This window comes from Haliotis cracherodii, unplaced genomic scaffold, assembly GCF_022045235.1.
Source record: "Haliotis cracherodii isolate W230 unplaced genomic scaffold, xgHalCrac1.p SCAF_12, whole genome shotgun sequence".
In the NCBI taxonomy this organism is placed as follows: domain Eukaryota; kingdom Metazoa; phylum Mollusca; class Gastropoda; order Lepetellida; family Haliotidae; genus Haliotis; species Haliotis cracherodii.
The window spans coordinates 25,031,802-25,056,272 of record NW_027266267.1 but is presented as its reverse complement, the minus strand read 5'-3'; the positions used below and the strand labels follow the sequence as shown (position 1 = coordinate 25,056,272).

Sequence of the window (24,471 nt, the reverse complement as noted above, 5' to 3'; positions counted from 1 at the left end):
CTAAGGGGATCGGGTGGTCACCCTCGCTGACTTGGTTGATACAGGTTATCAATCCCAATTGCGTGGATCGATGCTCATGATGTCAATCACTGGATTGTCTGGTCCAGACTCGATTATTTTACAGACCTCCGTCATATAGGTGGAATATTGCTGAGTGCGGGGTTAAACAGCAAGCAAACAAACAAAATTTACAGACCACCATCATAAAGCTCTAATATTGCTGAATGCGGTACAACAAAGTACCTAATTATTATGTAACGGGTTACGAATGTCTGCGCACTGAGACACTGTTAGTGAGTGAATTGCATTTCTGTTACTGGGATATAAACATGCCAGGGAAGCCTCAAGTCGTACATATTAACAGTTTGATCAAATCCTACAGCACTGGTATTGTGCTATCAAACCAAGGGTCAGTCAGGGTCATTTGGCATCCGACACCATGGTCAGACGATCCAGGCAGTACTAAGGAGGCCATATATCCAACCATCCCATTAACTCCAAGCCCAAAGGACAAATTGTGATTCAGCAGCCCATGTTTGTCATAAGGGTCTTCTCTCGGCAAGGGAGTTAACTGACTTTAAAAAGTCCAGTTTCCACCCTTGCCGAACTTGGCTGGAATTCCTCGGCCCTTCTATGCCTCTCCTATGGACCAATCAGATTCCACCTATTGTATCACTTGCATTTGGTTCTTTCTACACCTTATAGTATTCCAGCCTATTATGTCATGGAGTGAGTGAGTGAGTATGGTTTTACGCCGTTTTTAGCAATATTCCAGCAATATCACGGCGGGGGTCACCAGAAATGGGCTTCACACATTGTACCCATGTCAGGAATCGAACCCGGGTCTTCGGCGTGACGAGCGAACGTTTTAACCATTAGGCTACCCGACCGCCCCATTATGTCATGGACCGCCACACACGTGTTTCACCTATTGTACGCATTTTAGGAATCAAACCGATCCTCGATGCATCAAGCAAACAATTCATAACTGCCCTACCCTCTACAGGAACAGGGGGCACGGATGGCCCAGTCGTCTAAGGCGCCACGATTTGCTGTGCAGAGTCGCGTCCCTTAGGCATGCCAGAAACCTGTGATTGTGGGTTTGAATCCCGGTTTCTAGGTTTGTCAGCTCAATACCCGTGCTCATGGGTTCCACCGAAGTGGTAAATGTCTGAGACCTGCATCACTTCAGGCTTTCCTCCCACATTAGTGAGTGAGTGATTGAGTATGGTTTTACACCGCTTTTACCTCCCACATTAAGCTGACACGCTGTGATATAACTAATACTGTTAAAACAGCGTTAAACCCAACTCACTCACTCTACAGGAACATCACAGGAAGCAAAACAACAGGACAACCTCTCAAGAACCATGTCCTAATTTTGTCATGCACTTATCTGTGTTGTGGTCAGCGGACCCCTGTGATCAAGTGATTAGAGGGTTCAATCCCCCTACATCAGACCAAAAGTGTTGGAAATATGATACTTGTTCCCCTTCCTGGCGCTCAGCATTAAGGGATAAAACAAGGACTGGTTGTCTCGGAGTTTGTGTCTGGGGGTATCCATGCAGTTACCTGTCAATTTCCAATTTGAAACAATATGTTAACCCAGAAATTTGTACCTAAAAGAACTTAGTATGAAACCAACAAACAACCAACAAATGGTATACAATCAACAAATGTTTAAAAAAATTAACTAGGCTTTCAAATCAATACAAATTACTGCACAGCAATTAAAATGGTACTGCATAATATAGTTGTAGTACACTATTCAATGGCAGTATCAAGTACAACATATGATGGCAGTAGTGATAGCAACAAGTATAGTGATATTAATATCACCTATCTTTTACAGTGGTCAAGTTTCAGACTGGGAATCACTGGTGGTAAGTGATCTTCACACAAGAGCTGGTCTTGATGTAATGTCAGTTGAAATGTGAGTTCAGACAGGCTGGGTCCCGTTCCACTTATATCGTCTTACTAGTTTCCAGCACTTTCCACGTTTCTTTAAGGTCTTGTCATCCACCCATGCTATTTTACAGATAACGAGCGTCTAAATATAATAACTTCCTCACCACTGCTTGCATTAAATGGTACTACATTCCCGACAAATAAGAAACAAAGTAATACAGTTTCAATCACTGTTCACTTCTCTGTTTGGCGCTCGGGATAAAGGGGCTAAAACAAGGACTGGTCGGCTCGGAGTCAGTATACTTTGAGTGGGATATTATGTTAAACTGCGGCATGGTATCTCAGTGAGTTAGCACTATAAATCGGCAGAAGTCCGGACTAGTACAAGCAGCCACACAAACACACGTACATGCACGTCGCTATATAAGTGCAATAATCTTGTACGCATCGTTAAACCCCATTTCACCACATCACTATTTGTCACTTAAATAAGAGACTTCGGCCGCAGAGCTTCAGTCTCGGTAACAATGCTGGTGCCTCAGAGCGGGCGCACCAGACCTAGATTTCGGGTCTGCCCTTCAGCAGTTCTCACCTTGTCGTTAATCACTGGTCGGCAACCTTTCCCCCTTCAAGAGACCATTCCAACCTAACGTTGTTGTTTTTACTAGGATACTATTAGGTCTGTTGTAAGACGAACTCCCCGATCTCCAGGAATTGGAACTCCTAATACTAATATATGCTTTACCTGTTGGTTGGACTCTTATATTATTGCTCCATCTCTGGTAGCTTGGATGACACCTACTTTAGACTGTTGCCAATTCTTGGCATAATATCTGGTGTACATTCCTTCTTATTTCTCACAGATTTAACTTCCCTTTAATTATCTGAATATATATTACAATTTCATGCCTATAATACGACCGCCCCCATCCTTTCTGGTGAAGAGTGTGTCCTCACACTCTAAGATGGTGCCAATTCTTGTTACTATCGGGTATACATTCCCTCTTATTTCTATAACTTACTGATTTAACTTCCCTTTAATTATCAAAATACATATTACAATTTCATGCCTATGATACGACCCCCTTCTAGCGAAGAGTGTGTCCTCACACTCTAAGATGGTGCCAATTCTTGTTACTATCGGGTATACATTCCCTCTTATTTCTATAACTTACTGATTTAACTTCCCTTTAATTATCAAAATACATATTACAATTTCATGCCTATGATACGACCCCCTTCTAGCGAAGAGTGTGTCCTCACACTCTAAGATGGTGCCAATTCTTATAATATCTGGTATACATTCCCACATTTCTATGACTTACTGATTTAACTTCCCATTATTTATCTAAATATATATTATAATTTCATGCTTATAATACAATCTTCGGTTACCTGGATTTTGTGAGCATGTCTCAATTGAAGTCCCGCTAAAAATAAATATAATTTTAATAGAATCAAACAAGCCCGTTTGAATTGAAAGGAGCCCCAATGAGAAGGGAGGACCCGTTGGAAAGCTATCCTGTTTGTCTCTAGGGCTCGCATTTGGGTAAACCTTCCAGTGATAGATAGGATATGGAAAATCTAGATTTACTTCATTTAGGGTTATGGCATGACAGTAAGGGAACCAGTGGAGATAGAATGGTAGAATAGATCTTCAGCAACCCATGCTTGCTGTTAAAGGTGACTATGCCTTTCGTAAGAGGCGACTAACAGGATCGGGTGATCAGACTCGCTGACTTGGTTGACGCATGTCATCGTATCGCACCTTCAGGGATCGATGCTCATGATGTCAATCACTGGTTGTCTGGTCCAGACTCGATTATTTACAGACCGCCGTCACATGGCTGAAGTATTGCTGAGTGCGGCGTTAGCAACAAACACACAAACAAATAAACAAGAGACGAAGCGTTAGTCTTGTTTGCGTTTGGCGTTATCTGATCTCAATTAGGCACATTTGTACATGTTTCCTGCTTCATACGTTACATCTGATCTGAAACGAACATTTCCGTCCTGTCATCCTCCAATGTTTCCGGTTATGAAAACAAAGCATACTATGAATAGTTTGTTTTTGAAAATGATGATGATGATGATAATGATGACAAACAACATTTAGTTTTATCACAGCGTGTATGTTTTAATGAAGACCAAATGCGGCAATGTCTTTACTCAATGGTTTTGCACAACAAAAATAATAATGATTATAGTAATCTCTCATCTCTCACTCGCCCTGCATGATCATAATGATGTTAATAATAGGACCAATAATCTCTGATCTAACCCACTCTTGCACATAAACTGCCGGCCACAAGAATTAAATAATGCACTTTAAGATTGAATTTGGCAAACCAATTTCAAACATTATCAAAATGTTAATATACTGAAACCAGTCACCGAAACAGTTCACGTGAGATAGCTTGTAAATTGTAAATTCCAGTTTTGCCCCATTTTATGTTTCTAGGTTTGTCGTGCTGGCGGGTTTAACCAGTGAGATGAGACCTCCATCACTTCAGTCTTTCCTCCCACATTAAGCTGACACACCGTGATATAACTTGAATACTGTTCAAAGCCGCGTTCAACCAGACTCACTCACTCAATGCGTCACAAACTGATTACATTACGTCATCCCACATTAAGGTGATACTCCGTGATATAACTGAAATACTGTTAAAAGTGACGTTAAACCGTAACTCACTCACGCATGAAGGAGTGCATCGGAGGGACGTTTCAGGTGTTGTATTGGCACCTCTGTCATATACAGTCAAGTCTTCTCACTAAACAATGTCTGACGCCGACCCGCAGTGCTGTGTCAACTCTGTCATATACAGTCAAGTCTTCTCACTAAACAATGTCTGACGCCGACCCGCAGTGCTGTGTCAACTCTGTCATACACAGTCAAGTCTTCTCACTAAACAATGTCTGACGCCGACCCGCAGTGCTGTGTCAACTCTGTCATATACAGTCAAGTCTTCTCAATATACAATGTCTGACACCATCCCCGCAGTGCTGTGTCAACTCTGTCATACACAGTCAAGTCTTCTCACTAAACAATGTCTGACGCCGACCCGCAGTGCCGTGTCAACTCTGTCATACACGGTCAAGTCTTCTCACTAAACAATGTATGACACCATCCCCGCAGTGCTGTGTCAACTCTGTCATACACAGTCAAGTCTTCTCACTAAACAATGTCTGACGCCGACCCGCAGTGCTGTGTCAACTCTGTCATACACAGTCAAGTCTTCTCACTAAACAATATCTGATGCCGACCCGCAGTGCTGTGTCAACTCTGTCATACACAGTCAAGTCTTCTCACTAAACAATATCTGACGCCGACCCGCAGTGCTGTGTCAACTCTGTCATACACAGTCAAGTCTTCTCACTAAACAATGTCTGACGCCGACCCGCAGTGCCGTGTCAACTCTGTCATATACAGTGAAGTCTTCTCACTAAACAATGTCTGACACCATCCCCGCAGTGCTGTGTCAACTCTGTCATATACAGTCAAGTCTTCTCACTAAACAATGTCTGACACCATCCCCGCAGTGCTGTGTCAACTCTGTCATATACAGTCAAGTCTTCTCAATATACAATGTCTGACACCATCCCCGCAGTGCTGTGTCACCTCTGTCATATACAGTCAAGTCTTCTCAATATACAATGTCTGACACCATCCCCGCAGTGCTGTGTCAACTCTGTCATATACAGTCAAGTCTTCTCAATAAACAATGTATGACACCATCCCCGCAGTGCTGTGTCAACTCTGTCATATACAGTCAAGTCTTCTCAATAAACAATGTATGACACCATCCCCGCAGTGCTGTGTCACCTCTGTCATTATGTACAGTCAAGTCTTCTCAATATACAATGTTGTGACAAAAGGCACAACTGAATAATATTAGAGATAACTGAATCAATTTGTGAAATGGATGTATCGCTGGGACGTTTCAATTTAAATACGTTAAAGAGTCAACTCTCCTCGATAAACAATGTCTGACACCATCCCCGCAGTGCTGGATCGCCATTGTGATTACGTACATTAGCATGGGCACCATGATCCAGGAGCAGAGCCACCAACCGGCGGTACAAGTCTGCTTCGGAAGACGCTGTGGAGAAGATCGACAGTTGGTTATCTTCATGGGCAGCCACAGAGGAGAAGTCCAGGTTCTGGCTTAGCACTGCAGTATTTCTGGCAGCAGAACACAGCAGATGTAGCGGGGTGTTGCCTGCCATGTCCTTACTCATAACATCAGCTCCATGTCCAATCAGTGAGACACATATGGCAATGTCAGGCACTTGGGCAAAACACAAAACAGTTTGATGAGACAATGCATTATGCAAAGGGGTCCTCCCTTGAAGATTTCTCAAATTCACATCAGCTCCTTTTTTCAGAAGTGCATCAACAATTTCTTTGAATCCTCTCGCTGCTGCATTGTGTAGTGATGTGTCGCCTCTGTCGTTTTGTTGATTCACGTCAGCTTGAACGTTCAGTAGGAGATCAACGCAGTCCAAAGCCATTCCCCAATCTCCAGGCACGAATGTCTTCTTGCCTTTAACATGGCACACTAGCACACTGTTATTTAACGAACACGCTGGCACTATATCCAGACCCCATTTTGAACCCCTCCCTGATGCAATGTGGAGTGGTGTATCACCATTATTATTTTGTATATTCACATCACATCCACTCTTCAGCAAGACATCCATGTGATTCCTCGATATACCCCACGCTTTCCAATGACATAATTTTACAGCAGTATAATCCTTTCCCAATTCCTCTTCCAGTAGTTCTTTACTTTGTTGCACATTGATGCCAGTTTTGGGTTGAAATAATAGATCAACCCCATCATCACCAGATCCCAGTTCAGCTGCAGTGTACACTTGTGTGCCACTAATAGTGTGCGGTACATCGTAGTAAGATCCGTATGATAATGATACTTTCCTGTCGCCCTGAGCTCCTATTTTCAATGTTATATGAAGCAATGTGTCACCTCTACTATTCTGTATATTCACATCAGGTCCAGCCTGTATTATATTTTCAACAGCATTATTACACCCCCATGCTGCTGCCACAAGCAACGGTGTGTCGCCTTTATCGTTGCGCAGATTTATATCTGCTCCAGCCTTTATTAAATTACCAACACGTTTTTGGGAATACATCCACGTACAAGCAGTGTGAAGTGGCGTGTTTCCTTCATCGTCCTGCGCATTAACATCAGCCCCAATGTTTATCAATGTATCAATTTGCGTTGGAGATACAAGTACAAGTCCTGAATGTAGGGGCGTGCGTCCTTTCTTATTCCGTGCAACAATAGAAGCCCCAGCTTTGATTAACTCATAAAGGCATTCTTTATTCTCACTCGTAGCGGCTGTATAGATAGACGTTTCCCCATCATTATCAGCTAGGTTCACGTCAGCCCCAGACTTAATCAAAAGTTTTAAGGCGTCCGTGGACCTGCATCTTCCTGCGCTGTGAAGTGGTGTTGTGCCTTGATTCTTCTGTGCATTTACATTAGCTCCTGCATCTATCAACATGCGCATACGTTTTGTTTCTCCTTTTGCAACAGCAAGATGTAGAGGTGTTCCCCCCTCATTATCTTTTGCATTCACATTTGCTCCGGCTTTTAATAAAATGTTGACATGCACTTTAAGCCCCCTCCATACTGCTACATGAAGTGGTGTCCAACCTGAACTTTGACGTGAATTGACATCAGCTCCAGCATTAATCAAACTTTGAACACAATCACTCAACCCACACGCAGCTGCTGTATGCAGAGGACTGTAACCTTGATCACTCTGTATGTCCACATCAGCTCCTCCACTCAACAACATCTCAACACGTTCTCTAGATGACCCCATTATTCCTATATGCAAAGGTGTGTCCTTGTTATCATCCTGGATGTTCAGATCCGATCCTGCTTCCAGTAACGCTGTGATGCAGTCGTCAAATCCAAACCTAACTGCTCTGTGTACCGCAGTACAGCCTTTGATATTGGGTATATTCGCATCAGCTCCAGCCTTCAGGAGTATGGCTACATATTCATGAGCTCCAAGCTCCGATGCAATATAAAGTGGTGTTTCACCTTCACCATTCTGGGCATTTACTTCAGCACTGGCCTTCAGTAAGACATCCACACACTCATCCGATCCCACATCTACGGCTATGTGGAGTGGTGTGTTGCCGGCTTCATTCCGTACATTAACCTCAGTAGCCTTCAGCAAAATGGCAACACATGGGCTTGATCCACATCTGACTGATCTGTGGAGCGGTTTCTCGCCTGCCTGGTTACTTATATTACCATCAGCTCCTACCTTCAGCAGGCTATCCACGCACTCCTCAAACCCCCATTCTGCTGCTAGGTGGAGGGGGGTGTCACCCTTATTATTCTGCAGGTTCACAACAGCTCCAGCCTTAATAAGCACGTCGACACACGACTTTGATCCCCTCCATGCTGCTCTGTGTAGGGCGGTGTCAGCTATATTGTTTGCTACACTCAAATCAGTGCCGGTTTTTGTCATCACCTCTGTATGCCCAGTCTCCCCAGATGAAATGTGTACATAGCTTCCTCCACTTTTAGAGTCTGCACCAAGTTTGCTAAGCAGGAACTCGAGCACTTCAGACTTTGCTCCCTCACTGGCAGAATGGACAGGAGTGTCACCACCAGAAGAAACCGTGGTCATTGTCGCTCCTCTCTGAATTAAAAACTTCACAGTATCAATATCACCTCCTTTGCAGGCTGAGTGAAAAGGGTTGTTGCCTTCCAGAGACAACATGTTGACAGATGCGCCTTTTTCAAACAGAATCTTGACGAGAGGCAGGTTTCCACTCTTACAAGCACTGCACACTTCATCCCCCGATACACGAGCTCCCCTGTCCTGAAGCAACTTTATCAGGTCCACTTTGCCACTTCTGCAGGCCAGGTACAGAGGAGACTCTCCAAATGTGTCTGTCACATTGATTTCTACTCCTCCATCAGCCACCGCTGCAACAGCTGCAGTATGACCGTATTCACACAGATAATGTAAGACAGTCTTCCCCCAACGGTCGGATGCACGGAGGTCAGGTCCATACGAAAGAATCTGCAAAACAAAATCAGAGTCTTTTGTTTCTGCGGCTATCATCAATGGTGTCTTTCTGGCATTTCCATATGTAGTGTGTATGTTTATTGCCACTTTTTGAGTCAGATATGTCAACACAATTCCAGCAGAATTCTTGCAGACACCAAACAGAATTTCACTTATTTGTTCTGGTCTGAGGGCAATGTTGCCTGTCTCCATAAGATAACGAAGCACATTTATGGATTTGCTACTGGGGAGTAGTTCCAGGAAGGGATACCCTGACATTTTATCAGAGCAGGTAATGAGATCCTTTATAGATATTTGATGATTGATTGACAGTATGTCCATGAATGTTTGAATAAACTCAACATCCCTACACACTCTGTGGGATAGCACGAGTATGAAGTTCCTGTTTGTGATTTCATAAGCAAATCTTTTGGCCAAATCGGAAACATACAATTTGGGGATATATGCTACCAACCCCGCCTCAGTCTCAGAACTGCCTGTTTGGGTAGATTCCAGACGTAGTCTTTGGTGGATGAACGACATACTGCAGTTGGTTATAACAAACCGTGTATTTTTTGTGCAAAGAATAAATGCAACACTATCATAGACAGAAGGGTGATCAAACATATACGTATCTTCCTCCCGTTTGAGATAGGATCCAACCAGAGTATTTGCAGCCGTTATGCACTCATATCCTAGGTCCTCATCAGCATCTAATTCATTTTCAGACACTTTCCCATCTCTTTTGATCATCATCATGAACACTTTCCGCTTTATGCTATCGTTCATCAGCTTGTTCATTGTTTGGTTCAGAAAATCAAGGGGTTTGTTAAAGAATTCCTCCATCGAAATCTGATTGTCGTTGCAATATGCCCTAAGAAACATTCTACAAACATGTGGAAATCCATGTGGGCAGTCAATTTTACAACATTGTTGTACAGTTTCGTTATCAAAATGTAACCCTTGAGCCAATGCATTCCAAATTTGTTTCTTCTCCTCCACGTTTCTCTCCGAGGATACCTCGATCACATAGTTGTTGCTGCTGATGAAGGAAACGAGTCTTCCCAAGTCTGCCACTGAAGACTGTAGAACATAATCTCGACCAACAAGAATTATTGTCAGTTTCCTACTTTTCCCTCCGTTCCTGTGCTCCTTGTGTGGTTCCATTGGATCCAGAATTGGGCGAAGCACCGGTCTCCATCTCGACCATTCCACCACACTGAATTCCAAGTCTCCTAAAATGTCGTCCAGCATGATGAGGGGCCCAGAGCAGGTCATGGTGACCTCAGAGAACTCTGCTGGGGTTTCGACCTGGAAGACTTGTCTCCCCTTGCTATGCTGGTCTTTGAGTGCCATGTAAGCAATCGTCGACTTCCCTTCTCCAGGGCTCCCCTTAATGGTCACCCAAGTGGCTCCTTTGTCGAGTTTATCCGTTACCTTCTTGAGAGCCTCAGTTTTCACCATTTCGTGCGTCCATGTCTCAATCCTCATCTCGGTTCTTTCTGCAACATAAAGTGTAAGTATAATACACGCTTCTGTTTCCTCATAAAGATATAACCAGATGAATTAGCATTAGCAGTCTTTGTATGTTTCTCATCTCACAATGGTTCTCAAATATGAATATAATGAATTTCAAATATTTAAATATTGAACAGAAACATTATTATTTTTGTGGAGAAAACTGAGCACACAATTTCATAAAACTGTCCCCCAAATATTCATGATTCCTAACTTTTTTTTGTTCATTTTATATCCGCCCATTCGCCTGCTTGAATATATGTCCTCTGCCCGGTCAAAAGAAACAGATTTCCCGTTTCATAAGAAATCTACGTATTGCCATGTGCGGTATCAAACCCGACTGAGTGTGTTGAGCACAGATTCAACATGCAGTTACCCAGCCACCCTCTAGGATGGACCAACATTACATGATTGTATCTCCAGAGTATTCAGGACATATTATGCAGTTACTCACTTCTTAGTTTTTGTACTGTAGTCAGCGGGGTCTCCTCGTCCTCCTGGCCGGGGGCAGGTTTCTCAATGTTCTGGGTTCCTCCGATGTTCAGGTTTCTGCCTGTTGGGACCGTCACCTGCTGCTCCAACTTGATGAAGTTGTACTGGACTGCTGCTGGAGTGAACGAGTGAGTGAGTGAGTGGGTGAGTGATTGAGTGGGTGAGTGAGTGAGTGAGTGACTGAGTGAGTGTGTGTGTGTATGAGTGAGTGAGTGAGTGTGGGTGGGTGGGTGGGTGGGTGGGTGTGTGTGTGTGTGTGTGTGTGTGTGTGTGTGTATGGGTGATTGATTGATTGATTGATTGATTGATTGATTGATTGATTGAGTGAGTGAGTGAGTGAGTGAGTGAGTGCGTTGGTGGGCGGGTGGGTGAGTGAGAGGGTGAGTGAGTGAGTGAGTGAACGTGATTGTTTTGGTGGCTGGTTGAATGAGTTTCAGATTGATTGGGTGGTTGAGTGAGTTGGTTGTGTTGCGTGGATGATGGACCGAGTTGATGATTGGTTGTGTCGGTGCTTGAGTAGTTGGTTGGTTGGGTTGGTGGTTGAATGAGTTGTTGATTAATTGGGTGGGGGATTGAGTGAGTTGGTGATTGATTGGTTGGGGGATTGAATGAGTCGGTGATTGATTGGGTGGGGGATTGAGTGTGTTGTGATTGATTGGTTGGGTGATTGAATGAGTCGGTGATTGATTGGGTGGGGGATTGAGTGTGTTGGTGATTGATTGGGTCAGTGAGTGAGTAAATAAGTGAGTGAGTGAGTGAGTTTATGATTGATTGGGGGTAATTGATTGGGTGGGTGGATGAGTGATTTTGTGAATGGTGGGTTGGCTGGTTGAATGAGTTTGAAATTGATTGGGTGGTTGAGTATGTTAGTGATTGATTATGTGTGTTGTTGAGTGAGTTGGTTGGGCTGTGTGGGTGATTGATCGAGTTGATGATTGACTGTGTGGGTTGTTAAGTGAATGATTGATTGTGTGGGTGGTTGAATGGTTGGTTGGGTTGGTGGTTGAATAAGTTGGTGATTAATTATTTGGGTTATTGAGTGATGTTAGTGATTGATTGGATAGGTTATTGAGTGAGTTGGTGATTGAGTTGGTGGGGTAATGAGTGGGTTGGTGATTGAGTGTGTTTGTGATTGATTGCCGTTGGATTGATTGAATGGGAGGGGGGTTGAGTAAGTTGGTTATTGATTGGGTGGGGGATTCAGTGAGTATGTGATTGAGTGAGTTGGTGATTGAGTGAGTCGGTGATTGATTTGGGTGGGGGATTGAGTGAGTGATCGATGTGGATGGGGCTTCAATGAGGTTGTTATTGATTGAGTGAGTTGGTGATTGAGTGAATAGGTGATTGATTCGGTAGGGGATTGAATGAGTTGGTAATTGATGTGGGTGGGGGATTGAGTGATTGATTTGGTGGGGCTTCAATGAGTTTGTGATTGATTGAGTGAGTTGGTGATTGATTCGGTAGGGGATTGAGTGAGTGTGTGATTCATTGGATGGAGGATTGAGTGAGTTGGTGATTGATCGGATGGGGGATTGAGTGTCTTGGTGATTGATTGGGTTGGGGACTGAGTGAGTTGGTGATTGATTGGGGGTTGGGTGTGGGGTGTTGGTCGATTGAGTGAGTTGGTGATTGATTGGGTGGGGGGTTGAGTGAGTTGGTGATTGATCGGGTGGGGGTTGAGTGAGTTGGTGATTGATTGGGTGGTGGGGTGGTAGTAGATTGAGTGAGTTGGTGATTGATTGGGTGGGGGATTGAGTGAGTTGATGATTGATTGGATGGAGGATTGAGTGAGTTGGTGATTGATTGGATGGAGGATTGAGTGAATTGGGGATTGAATGGATGGAGGATTTAGTGAGTTGGTGATTGATTGGGTGGGGAATTGAGTGAGTGGATGATTGATTGGATGGAGGATTGAGTGAGTTGGTGATTGATTGGATGGAGGATTGAGTGAATTGGGGATTGAATGGATGGAGGATTTAGTGAGTTGGTGATTGATTGGGTGGGGAATTGAGTGAGTGGATGATTGATTGGATGGAGGATTGAGTGGGTGATTGATTGGATGGAGGACTGAGTGAATTGGGGGTTGATTGGATGGAGGATTGAGTGAGTTGGTGATTGATCGGGTGGGGTATTGAGTGAGTGGGTGATTGATTGGATGGAGGATGAGGTGAATTAGGGATTGGTTGGATGGAGGATTGAGTGGGTTGTTATTGATCGGGTGGGGAATTGAGTGAGTGGGTGATTGGTTGGAGGATTGAGTGAATTGGGGATTGATTGAATGGTGGATTAAGCGAATCGGGGATTGATTGGATGGAGGATTGAGGGAGTGGGTGATTGATCGGGGGGGGGGGGGGGGGGGTGAGTTGGTGATTGATTGGATGGAGGACTGAGCGAATTGGGGGTTGATTGGATGGAGGATTGAGTGAGTTGGTGATTGATCGGTTGGGGAATTGAGTGAGTGGGTGATTGATTGGAGGATTGAGTGAATTGGGAATTGATTGGATGGAGGATTGAGTGAGTTGGTGATTGATCGGTTGGGGGATTGAGTGTGTTGTGATTGATCGGGTTGGGGGTTGAGTGAGTTGGTAATTGATTGGATGGAGGATTGAGGGAGTGGGTTATTGATCGGGGGGTGGGGATTGAATGAGTCGGTGATTGATTGGATGGAGGATTGAGTGAGTTGGTGATTGATCGGGTGGGGGATTGAGTGTGTTGTGATTGATCGGGTGGGGGCTTCAGGGAGTTGTTGATTGGTCGGGTGGGAGATTGAGTGTGTTGTGATTGGTCGGGTGGGGGATTGAGTGAGTTGATGATTGATCGTTTGGGGGATTGAGTGTGTTGTGATTGATCGGCAGGGGGATTGAGTGTGTTGTGATTGATCTGGTTGGGGCTTGAGGGAGTTGTTGATTGGTCGGTCGGGGGATTGAGTGTGTTGTGAATGGTCGGGTGGGGGATTAAGTGAGTTGGTGATTGATCGGGTGGGGGCTTCAGTGAGTTGTTGATTGGTCGGGTGGGGGATTGAGTGAGTAATTGAGTGGGTGAATAAGTGCGAGAGATATGTGCGTGCTGGTTGATGGTGGGGTTGGGGGTAATGTTGTTATACGCCGCAGTCAGCAATATTCCAGCTTTACCACAGAGGCTTGTTAAGTATCAAGAGAATACGACCCACGCCATCAACAAAGTCACAGCACCCGCTCACATGACCTATTCCATTCAACTGTTACGACGAGCATGTTGGATAAATGGAGCCAGTTCCGTGTCGGTAACCATGTTGGAAAGGCAACATTATTACACTGTAACAACCTTTTGGGGAAACCGATATTGAACTGGCCCTCAGCATGTTGGTCGTAAGAGGCGACTCGGTGAATCGGGAAGTCGGTGACTTATTTGATGGCGCGTTAACGTACCACCACAGCGTGAGCCATCTTTTGTTGATGGTAGCCCCGACGCTGGTGCAGGTGTGAGTTGGCCATGTGTTGATGGTAGCCCCGACGCTGGTGCAGGTGTGAGTTGGCCATGTGTTGATGGTAGCCTCGACGATGGTGCAGGTGTGAGTTGGCCTTGAGTTGATGGTTGCCCCGACGCTGGTGCAGGTGTGAGTTGGCCTTGAGTTGATGGTTGCCCCGACGCTGGTGCAGGTGTGAGTTGGCCTTGAGTTGATGGTAGCCCCGATGCTGGTGCAGGTGTGATTTGGCCTTGAGTTGATGGTAGCCCCAACGCTGGTGCAGGTGTGAGTTGGCCTTGAGTTGATGGTAGACCCGATGCTGGTGCAGGTGTGTGTTGGCCTTGAGTTGATAGTAGCCCCGATGCTGGTGCAGGTGTCAGTTGGCCTTGAGTTGATGGTAGCCCCGATGCTGGTGCAGGTGTAAGTTGGCCATGAGTTGATGGTAGCCCCGACGCTGGTGCAGGTGTGAGTTGGTCTTGAGTAGATGGTTGCCCCGACGCTGGTGCAGGTGTGAGTTGGTCTTGGGTTGATGGTAGCCCCGACGCTGGTGCAGGTGTGAGTTGGTCTTGAGTTGATGGTTGCCCCGATGCTGGTGCAGGTGTGAGTTGGTCTTGAGTTGATGGTAGCCCCGACGCTGGTGCAGGTGTGAGTTGGTCTTGAGTTGATGGTAGCCCCAACGCTGGTGCAGGTGTGAGTTGGTCTTGAGTTGATGGTAGCCCCGACGCTGGTGCAGGTGTGAGTTGGCCGTGATTAGATGGTAGCCCCGACGTCAGTGCATGTGTCAGTTGGCCTTGAGTTGATGGCAGCCCCGACGCTGGTGCAGGTGTGAGTTGGTCTTGAGTTGATGGTTGCCCTGACGTCATCGGAGGTGTGAGTTGGCCTTGAGTTGATGGTTGCCCCGACGCTGGTGCAGGTGTGAGTTGGTCTTGAGTTGATGGTAGCCCCGACGCTGGTGCAGGTGTGAGTTGGCCTAGAGTTGATGGTTGCCCCGACGCTGGTGCAGGTGTGAGTAGGCCTAGAGTTGATGGTATCCCCGACGCTGGTGCAGGTGTGAGTTGGTCTTGAGTTGATGGTTGCCCCGACGCTGGTGCAGGTGTGAGTTGGTCTTGAGTTGATGGTAGCCCCGACGTCAGTGCAGTTGTAAGTTGGCCTTGAGTTGATGGTAGCCCCGACGCTGGTGCAGGCGTGAGTTGGTCTTGAGTTGATGGTATCCCCGACGCTGGTGCAGGTGTAAGTTGGCCTTGAGTTAATGGTTGCCCCGACGCTGGTGCAGGTGTGAGTTGGTCTTGAGTTGATGGTATCCCCAACGCTGGTGCAGGTGTGAGTTGGTCTTGAGTAGATGGTTGCCCCGACGCTGGTGCAGGTGTGAGTTGGTCTTGAGTTGATGGTAGCCCCAACGCTGGTGCAGGTGTGAGTTGGTCTTGAGTTGATGGTAGCCCCAACGCTGGTGCAGGTGTGAGTTGGTCTTGAGTTGATGGTAGCCCCAACGCTGGTGCAGGTGTGAGTTGGTCTTGAGTTGATGGTAGCCCCGACGCTGGTGCAGGTGTGAGTTGGCCGTGATTAGATGGTAGCCCCGACGTCAGTGCAGGTGTGAGTTGGCCTTGAGTTGATGGTAGCCCCGACGCTGGTGCAGGTGTGAGTTGGTCTTGAGTTGATGGTGACCCCAACGCTGGTGCAAGTGTAAGCTGGCCTTGAGTTGATGGCAGCCCCGACGCTGGTGCAGGTGTGAGTTGGTCTTGAGTTGATGGTTGCCCTGACGTCATCGGAGGTGTGAGTTGGCCTTGAGTTGATGGTTGCCCCGACGCTGGTGCAGGTGTGAGTTGGCCTTGAGTTGATGGTAGCCCCGACGCTGGTGCAGGTGTCAGTTGGCCTAGAGTTGATGGTTGCCCCGACGCTGGTGCAGGTGTGAGTAGGCCTTGAGTTGACGGTAGCCCCGACGCTGGTGCAGGTGTGAGTTGGCCTTGAGTTGATGGTTGCCCCGACGCTGGTGCAGGTGTGAGTTGGTCTTGAGTTGATGGTATCCCCGACGCTGGTGCAGGTGTAAGTTGGCCTTGAGTTAATGGTTGCCCCGACGCTGGTGCAGGTGTGAGTTGATCTTGAGTTGATGGTAGCCCCGACGCTGGTGCAGGTGTGAGTTGGTCTTGAGTTGATGGTTGCCCCGACGCTGGTGCAGGTGTGAGTTGGTCTTGAGTTGATGTTAGCCCCGACGCTGGTGCAGGTGTGAGTTGGTCTTGAGTTGATGGTTGCCCCAACGCTGGTGCAGGTGTCAGTTGGTCTTGAGTTGATGGTATCCCCGACGCTGGTGCAGGTGTAAGTTGGCCTTGAGTTGATGGTAGCCCCGACGCTGGTGCAGGTGTGAGTTGGTCTTGAGTTGATGGTTTCCCCGACGTCAGTGCAGGTGCGAGTTGGCCTTGAGTTGATGGTGACCCCAACACTGGTTTTTGTGTCTCATAGTCGCTTGGTATTCCCCCGACTTTGGGAGATGCGGGGATTCCTTGAATACATGTGTCAATCTCTATAATAAGGAAATACAACTCAAAACAAGTGACAGAACACCCACAATCGGAATGTTGTGTGGTGCTATACCCGGCAACCAGGACACATTAACTATAGGCATATGAAAAATCGGATGTTCTTTAACTTCTTTTGAGCAGTATACAGAACTAAACATGAAAATCATTTGTGATTAAGTAATGTTATCACAAAAATTCCATATTTGATATTTTGGTATTCAAAAGGCATAAGGAGGTGATGATTTTAGCTCTATGCTGTGTGATCAACACCGCGATTTATCATGGAAGCTGATACTAGGCATTACGTTGTGATTGATCAGTTAACTGGATCCTGGCAAGGGAAAGGGACACAACTCTACTGAGCGACACGCAGCGATTTCGACTTTCAAGTCACCTATGTCTCCCAAATGTCCATATATGTAAATATTTACTATTTACTTGTTAGTTCACAATCATAACACAATACAGCTAATAATAATCACACATAACAGTTAATAATCATAATATTTAACATTTAACAAGTGGCCTAAAAGACGACATTGACCCACAGCAACACGTAAATAGTGCAGTCAACAATCGTCTAGAACTATAACAGTCAACAATCGTCTAGAGAAAGAACAGTCGACGATCGTCTAGAGATATAACAGTCAACAATCGTCTTGAGATATAACAGTCAACAATCGTTTAGAGATATTACAGTCGACAATCGTCAACAATCGTCTAGAGATATAACAGTCGACAATCGTCTAGAGAAAGAACAGTCGACGATCGTCTGGAGACATAACAGTCAACAATCGTCTAGGAATATTACAGTCAACAATCGTCTAGAGAAAGAACAGTCGACGATCGTCTAGAGATATAACAGTCAACAATCGTCTTGAGATATAACAGTCAACAATCGTCTTGACATATAACAGTCAACAATCGTCTTGAGATATAACAGACAGTCAACAATCGTTTAGAGATATTACAGACGACAATCGTCAACAATCGTCTAGAGATATAACAGTCGACAATCGTCTAGAGAAAGAACAGTCGACGATCGTCTAGAGATATAACAGTCAACAATCCTTTGGAGATATAACAGTCGACAATGTTCTAGAAATATAACAGTCAACAATCGTTTAGAGATATTACAGTCGACAATCGTCAACAATCGTCTAGAGATATAACAGTCGACAATCGTCTAGAGAAAGAACAGTCGACGATCGTCTAGAGATATAACAGTCAACAATCGTCTGGAAATATTACAGTCAACAATCGTTTAGAGATATTACAGTCGACAATCGTCTGGAGACATAACAGTCAACAATCGTCTAGAAATATTACAGTGAACAATCGTTTGGAGATATAACAGTCGACAATGGTCTAGAAATATAAAGTTAACAACTGTTTAGAAATTTAACAGTCAACACTTGTCAAGAACACTCAACACTCAACTCACCTTTATTTACACTTTGATAGGAATGGTGAGTGACAGTTTGACCAGTGACGTTGCCGAAAATCGTCCTGAGATCGGTTAAATCAGCATGGCTGTTCTCTTCCCCGTCCTCCTCCTCCTCCTCGTCCTCCTCCTCCTCCTCATCCTCGTCGTCATCGCTACAGAATAGATCCTCTTCCTCGATGTCTCTTTCTTCTCTCCAGTCTTCTTCATCTTCCTCATCAGCCGTCACATAGTCGTCATCATCATCACCATCTGTGTCTGACATTTCTCCCCGACACCGTGGCCCTGTTATCTAAGGCGCCTCACTTCGCGTTGCAGAGTCACCCCACTTAGCTGCAAGGGCCCTACTCCTCCAACATGGGGTGACCTTGACCTGCTCTGTACCAAAAGTAAATATACCTGTAGAAACTGAACATTATACAACATTCAACAGCACGTAGCAGTATTTAGCATACGGTTGTATGCAGTATATACCGTGTTCGACGCATTAAGCGCCCCGCTCTAATAAGCGCCCACTGCGATAGTTGCTAATATATTGGCAAGTGAACAATCTCAATTAGCACCCCTTCCAATTGATCAATGTACACAAGACTTATTTATTCGTGTATAAAACACACTCGTGTGTTATATGCACCCTTAATTATGGGCAATTAAATTCTGGAAAAATATATCTGTCGTATATAAACATTTCAGGCTGTCAGCATAAACCACGAGACTTATCTTTCAACTATGTTTTTTTTCACCAAAATAATATTCTAATAAGAGCCCCCCTTTTTATAATGTTGAGAGCGCCCTGGGCGCTTATTACGTCGAATACGTTAACACTATACTGCATACAACAGCATGTAGCAGTATTTAGCATACGGTTGCATATGTTATATAACATTATACAACAGTCCCCAGCATGGAGCAGTATTTAGCATACGGCTGTATGCAGTATGTAACATTATACAACATTCAACAGCATGGAGCAGTATTTAGCACACGGCTGTATGCAGTATATAACATTATACAACAGTCCCCAGCATGGAGCAGTATTTAGCATACGGCTGTATGCAGTATATAACATTATACAACATTCAACAGCATGGAGCAGTATTTAGCATGCGGCTGTATGCAGTATATAACATTATACAACATTCAACAGCATGGAGCAGAATTTAGCATACGGCTGTATGCAGTATATAACATTATACAACATTCAACAGCATGGAGCAGTATTTAGCATACGGCTGTATGCAGTATATAACATTATACAACAGTCCCCAGCATGCATGTTTCAGTATTTAACATTGCATTCAGCAATGAATAACATACCTCTGTATATAGCTTTAAGCAATGTATAACATAAGCAAGTATATATCATTCAGCAATATATAACTTTAGCCAGTATATATCGTTGATCAATGTATAACATTCGTCTGTATATCATTCAGCAATGTATAACATAAGCCAGTACATATCATTCAGCAATGTATAATATAAGCCAGTACATATCATTCAGGAATGTATAACATAAGCCAGTATATATCATTCAGGAATGTATAACATTAGCCAGTATATAACATAAACCAGTCTATAGCAACATCTTTCAGTGGCATTTAGAAGATGATGTGATGAAGTAAGACGAGTTCTATGGATGAACAACTTCTTTATTACAATTAGTGCGAACAACACAAGACCTCAGTACAAAAAAATGACTCAAAATCAGCTATCTCCGACCACACCCAATCCCACCCCAACCACAACATCCAGTGGAACAACATCAATATCCTGGCCAACAACCAATCAGACTACAAAATCAGGAAACTCCTAGAAGCCATCTACATCAAAAGGATCCAGCCAGCAATGAACAGAGACCAAGGCTATTACATCGCGCCTGCTTACCATCACCTAATTGCTAAATCCCCATGTCCATCCAGTTAATCCATTGGCTTCCCATCATCTCCATCAGTCTGCTTGTTTACTCTGTGTTCATGAGTCTTCCACTGACTTCCAATTATCTTAATCATCTCTCTGTGTCCATCAATCTTCACTGTATAGACCTTGATGTTAATAGGTATATATACCTATGTTGTTTAGCACATTCACGGCCGAACTAATGGGCATGGCCTCAGCACTACACAATCAGCAATCTAAAAAACACCAAAAAATCCTCATCCTAACCGACTCCCTCAGTGGACTACAAGCCCTCAAAAATAAAAACACTAAAAACCGCCCCAAACTAATAAATCAAATACTCAATAGCTCAAACAACTTAACTAAGGTAGGTAAACAAATAGAGTTCATTTGGATCCCCGCCCACGTAGGAATCTTTGGAAATGAAAAGGCAGATAAAGCAGCAAAATTATCCCTTAAACTCCCAGAAATAAGCTTAAACTTACCCAGCTCAAAATCAGAAATCAAAAGTGTCACTAAACAAAAAATTAACAAAAAATGGCAAAATATATACCAAAACTCAAATAGCCAAATCAGGAAAGTACTCAAAAAAACCCTAAATAAACCCAAAATACTACACCCATCCAAAAAAATCGACAGAATAATTACCTAACTACAAACAGGCCACATCAAACTAAATAATCACCGTAAAATAGCTAAACTACACACAACAGGAAACTGCCCACATTGCAAACAACAAGAAACACCAGAACACGTACTCATTCACTGCACACACTACCAAACACACCGAACAACACTACAGAGCACCCTAAATCTTAAAACCGGACTTACACTAGAATCAATCCTAAATCCACAAAATGAATTAGAAAAATTCAAAGCCTTAGGCATATACCTAATAAAAACAGGACTAATTAGTCGCATTTAAACCCCAAATAAAATATTAAAACCAAAACTACCTTATTTGATAACCACCCAACACACACAGCTCCCTTAGTTCGTCCCCCACCCACTCTTGGCATTCTTTCCAAATCTCAAAATTTCAAAATTACTATATAAGTAACCCCTAAAGCCCCCTCCTGGGTTGCACAAACTCACTTTTCCCCTTTTTGGAAACACATTAAATGGCCTGGCCGGGCCCGTGTGCGACATACGCTTGCAGTCGGAAAGCGCACGTTAAATCTCCAATATAAGTAAGTAAGAAAAGCACATTCAAAAACTTCAAGGCCTTAGGCGTATTCTTAATCAAAACGGAACTAATAAAACGCATGTAAAAACACTATAATCTACCAAATCAAAATCACATAAACAAACAAACATCCACCATACCCAGCTCCCTTAGTTCTACTCCCCAACCCCATTGGCATCTATACCAAATCTCAAAATTCCCAAATTCTATATAAGCAACCCCTAAAGCCCCCTCTTGGGTTGCACACACCACTTTCGCCCCTTTCGGAAACACATTAAATGGCATGGCCGGGCCCGTGTGCGAAATACGCATCAGTCGGAAAGCGCACGTTAAATCTCCAAAGTAAGTAAGTAAGTAAGCACATTCATCACTTGCTTGATAAAGGTGTTAGGATCTACAGCGAAACGTCGCACTATGTGTAATAAAGTTGTTCATCCATAGAACTCGTCTTACTTCAGTCTATAGGAGTCAGCAATGTATAACATAAGCTGGTATATATCATTCATCAATGTATAACACAAGCCAGTCTATAGCAGTCAGCAATGTATAACATAAGCCAGTATATAGCCGTCAGCAGTGTATATCATAAGCTGGTATATATCATTCATCAATGTATAACATAAGCTAGGATATATCATTCATCAATGTATAACAGACTTCAGAATATAGCATTCAGCAATGCATAGCATACATCATACAACAATAAATAACATAAATATTCAGCTGATATCACAAAATGTTAGCAATCAGTACTCACGGATCAAATGCAATTAAATGTTAACGATCTGGGTAGACGTCAGTGATCCACCTGCATCATCCATCAAGCCAGCTGGATGTGTCTGCAGCTAGCCTTCTCTAACTGAATGCGCCACTCTGTCACTGCATCCGAATCATTGTCACTGCATCCGGCTCTCTCACCAATGCATCCGTTTCGCATTGCTGCAAGGTCTAAATTAGTTCTCTGTTCAGCGGCAATGCCTCTCTCAGCATCACACCATGCAATATCTGTAATCTGTCTCTTCCCGTAACATCACCCTACAGAATCTGTAATCTGTCTCTTCCCATAACATCGCCCTACAATATCTGTGATCTGTCTCTTCCCGTTACATCGCACAACAAGATCTAAGATCTGTCTCTTCCCGTTACATCGCACTACAAAATCTGTGATCTGTCTCTTCCCGTTACATCGCACTACAAGATCTAAGATCTGTCTCTTCCCGTTACATCGCACTACAAAATCTGTGATCTGTCTCTTCCAGTAACATCGCACTACAAGATCTATGATCTGTCTCTTCCGGTAACATCTCACTACAAGATATATGATCTGTCTCTTCCCGTAACATCGCACTTCAAGATCTAAGATCTGTCTCTTCCCGTTACATCGCACTACAAAATCTGTGATCTGTCTCTTCCCGTAACATCTCACTACAAGATCTATGATCTGTCTCTTCCGGTAACATCTCACTACAAGATATATGATCTGTCTCTTCCCGTAACATCGCACTTCAAGAACTATGATCTGTCTCTTCCCATAACATCTCACTACAAGATCTATGATTTGTCTCTTCCCGTAACATCTCACTACAAGATCTATGATCTGTCTCTTCCCGTAACATCGCACTACAAGATCTATGATCTGTCTCTTCCCGTTACATCGCACAACAAGATCTGTGATCTGTCTCTTCCCATTACATCGCCCTACAAGATCTATGATCTGTCTCTTCCCGTAACATCGCACTACAAGATCTATGATCTGTCTCTTCCCGTTACATCGCACAACAAGATCTATGATCTGTCTCTTCCCGTAACATCTCACTACAAGATCTATGATCTGTCTCTTCCCGTAACATCGCACTACAAGATCTATGATTTGTCTCTTCCCGTTACATCGCACAACAAGATCTATGATCTGTCTCTTCCCGTTACATCTCACTACAAGATCTATGATCTGTCTCTTCCCGTTACATCGCACTACAAGATCTATGATCTGTCTCTCCCCGTTACATCGCACTACAAGATCTGTGATCTGTCTCTTCCCGTTACATCGCACAACAAGATCTGTGATCTGTCTCTTCCCGTAACATCGCACAACAAGATCTATGATCTGTCTCTTCCCGTAACATCGCACTACAAGATCTATGATCTGTCTCTTCCCGTAACATCGCACTACAAGATCTGTGATCTGTCTCTTCCCGTGACATCGCACTACAAGATCTATGATCTGTCTCTTCCCGTAACATCGCACTACAAGATCTATGATGTGTCTCTTCCCGTAACATCGCACTACAAGATCTGTGATCTGTCTCTTCCCGTGACATCGCCCTACAAGATCTATGATCTGTCTCTTCCCGTAACATCGCACAACAAGATCTATGATCTGTCTCTTCCCGTGACATCGCACTACCTCTGTCTCTTCCCGTAATATCGCACAACAAGATCTGTGATCTGTCTCTTCCCGTTACATCGCACAACAAGATCTATGATCTGTCTCTTCCCGTTACATCGCACAACAAGATCTAAGATCTGTCTCTTCCCGTTACATCGCACTACAAAATCTGTGATCTGTCTCTTCCAGTAACATCGCACTACAAGATCTATGATCTGTCTCTTCCGGTAACATCTCACTACAAGATATATGATCTGTCTCTTCCCGTAACATCGCACTTCAAGATCTAAGATCTGTCTCTTCCCGTTACATCGCACTACAAAATCTGTGATCTGTCTCTTCCCGTTACATCGCACAACAAGATCTGTGATCTGTCTCTTCCCGTAACATCGCACTACAAGATCTATGATTTGTCTCTTCCCGTAACATCTCACTACAAGATCTATGATCTGTCTCTTCCCGTAACATCGCACTACAAGATCTATGATCTGTCTCTTCCCGTTACATCGCACAACAAGATCTATGATCTGTCTCTTCCCGTTACATCTCACTACAAGATCTGTGATCTGTCTCTTCCCGTAACATCGCCCTACAAGATCTATGATCTGTCTCTTCCCG

At 44.3% G+C, this 24,471-nt stretch overlaps 1 protein-coding gene across 1 annotated transcript; it reads right to left on the bottom strand.

Annotated features, from left to right (window-relative positions):
• Window positions 1–5,841: 5,841 nt before the first annotated feature.
• On the bottom strand, window positions 5,842–18,647 carry LOC139457709 (uncharacterized). The gene is made up of 4 exons (XM_071239062.1): window positions 18,383–18,647; window positions 14,388–16,940; window positions 10,943–11,092; window positions 5,842–10,472 (listed from the first exon to the last, which is right to left on the bottom strand). Exons 1-4 carry the CDS (start codon window positions 18,645–18,647, stop codon window positions 5,875–5,877), a joined length of 7,566 nt encoding a protein of 2,521 aa, XP_071095163.1. The 3' UTR covers window positions 5,842–5,874.
• Between the last annotated feature and the right edge of the window lie 5,824 nt (window positions 18,648–24,471).

What these genes read in the sequence shown, in the direction of transcription:
- LOC139457709 (XM_071239062.1), bottom strand. Translation starts at nt 18,647, where the DNA reads ATGTCAGACACAGATGGTGATGATGATGACGACTATGTGACGGCTGAT. An exon ending in CTATCAAAGTGTAAATAAAG is followed by an intron (nt 16,941 to 18,382) that starts GTGAGTTGAGTG and finishes TCCTTATTATAG; the next exon opens with AGATTGACACATGTATTCAA. An exon ending in AGATGGCTCACGCTGTGGTG is followed by an intron (nt 11,093 to 14,387) that starts GTACGTTAACGC and finishes TCACTCCAGCAG; the next exon opens with CAGTCCAGTACAACTTCATC.